Source organism: Mandrillus leucophaeus, unplaced genomic scaffold (assembly GCF_000951045.1).
Source record: "Mandrillus leucophaeus isolate KB7577 unplaced genomic scaffold, Mleu.le_1.0 Scaffold74, whole genome shotgun sequence".
Classification (NCBI taxonomy): Eukaryota; Metazoa; Chordata; class Mammalia; order Primates; family Cercopithecidae; genus Mandrillus; species Mandrillus leucophaeus.
In genome coordinates this window covers 1334102-1335124 of record NW_012108030.1, presented here as the reverse complement: position 1 = coordinate 1335124, position 1023 = coordinate 1334102, and the positions used below count along the sequence as shown (strand labels likewise).

General features: G+C 67.0%; 1 protein-coding gene across 1 annotated transcript in view; it reads left to right on the top strand.

Annotated features, from left to right (window-relative positions):
* IGLON5 (IgLON family member 5) overlaps nt 1-569 on the top strand; it is a 12148-nt gene extending 11579 nt beyond the window's left edge. The window contains exons 5-6 of the mRNA XM_011966050.1: nt 130-264; nt 445-569. Coding sequence (XP_011821440.1) covers nt 130-264; nt 445-569 — 260 coding nt within the window. The remainder of the gene's footprint in view (nt 1-129; nt 265-444) is intronic.
* Nucleotides 570-1023: the final 454 nt, after the last annotated feature.

The following is a 1023-nucleotide window of genomic DNA, read 5'->3' as shown; positions in this document are numbered from 1 at the left end:
CCCCCATTGACCCGGGCACTCCAGGCCTTGCCGTGCCGCCCCGCTGATGTGTGTCCGTGTTGTGCCCGTGTTGTCCCGTGTTAAGTGTTTGTGTCTGGCCCCGCCCCCTCCTCCTCCTTCCCCCCACAGATGGCTTCACCTCGGAGGGAGAGATCCTGGAGATCTCTGACATCCAGCGGGGCCAGGCCGGGGAGTATGAGTGCGTGACTCACAACGGGGTTAACTCGGCGCCCGACAGCCGCCGCGTGCTGGTCACAGTCAACTGTGAGCCCCCCTGGCACTGGGCACGAAAGGGTGGCGGACCCCGAGTCCCTGGGGAGGAAGGGTCTGCGGGAGGAGGAAGCGGGGGCGAGACTTCCGGGCCTAAGGGAGGCGGGGGCTGGGGGAGGGACCCCTTCGTCCCCACGCGGCTTGGAGAATTCGCTGACCCTCGCCCCTCGCCAGATCCTCCGACCATCACGGACGTGACCAGCGCCCGCACCGCGCTGGGCCGAGCCGCCCTGCTGCGCTGCGAAGCCATGGCGGTGCCCCCTGCGGATTTCCAGTGGTACAAGGATGACAGACTGTGAGGACAGCACTGAGAGGGGCCGTGGGAGCGGGACGGGGAGGTCCTTGGTCCCTTGGATTGTGAGGCAGGGGGACGGAGCCGGGCGGGGGAAGGCAGCAGAGCTCTGGGTCCCGGAACTGGGGCGTCCAGCTTCTGGGTGATGGGATCTGTCCAGCCTCCGGAAACAAGCTTGGGCCCCAGGATGATGAACGCTGGAGCCCCGTCTCCCTGGACTTTTCAGGGAGCTGGCCAGGGGTCGGGGGTCAATGCTGAGGATCTTTCGGGCAAAGTTTAGGGGACCAGCAGAGGGAGTCCCTAACGACTAGGGGTGCACCACGGGGGAGTCCAGGGTCCCTGAGAGGCCAGGGTGCCTGGAGAAGGGCGGCGGTGGGAGTGACCCGGGGTCCATGAGGTGCTAGAACCCCAGGCGATGGGTCAGTGGGGTAGGGGGCAGAATGCTGGGTCTCCGGGGAACG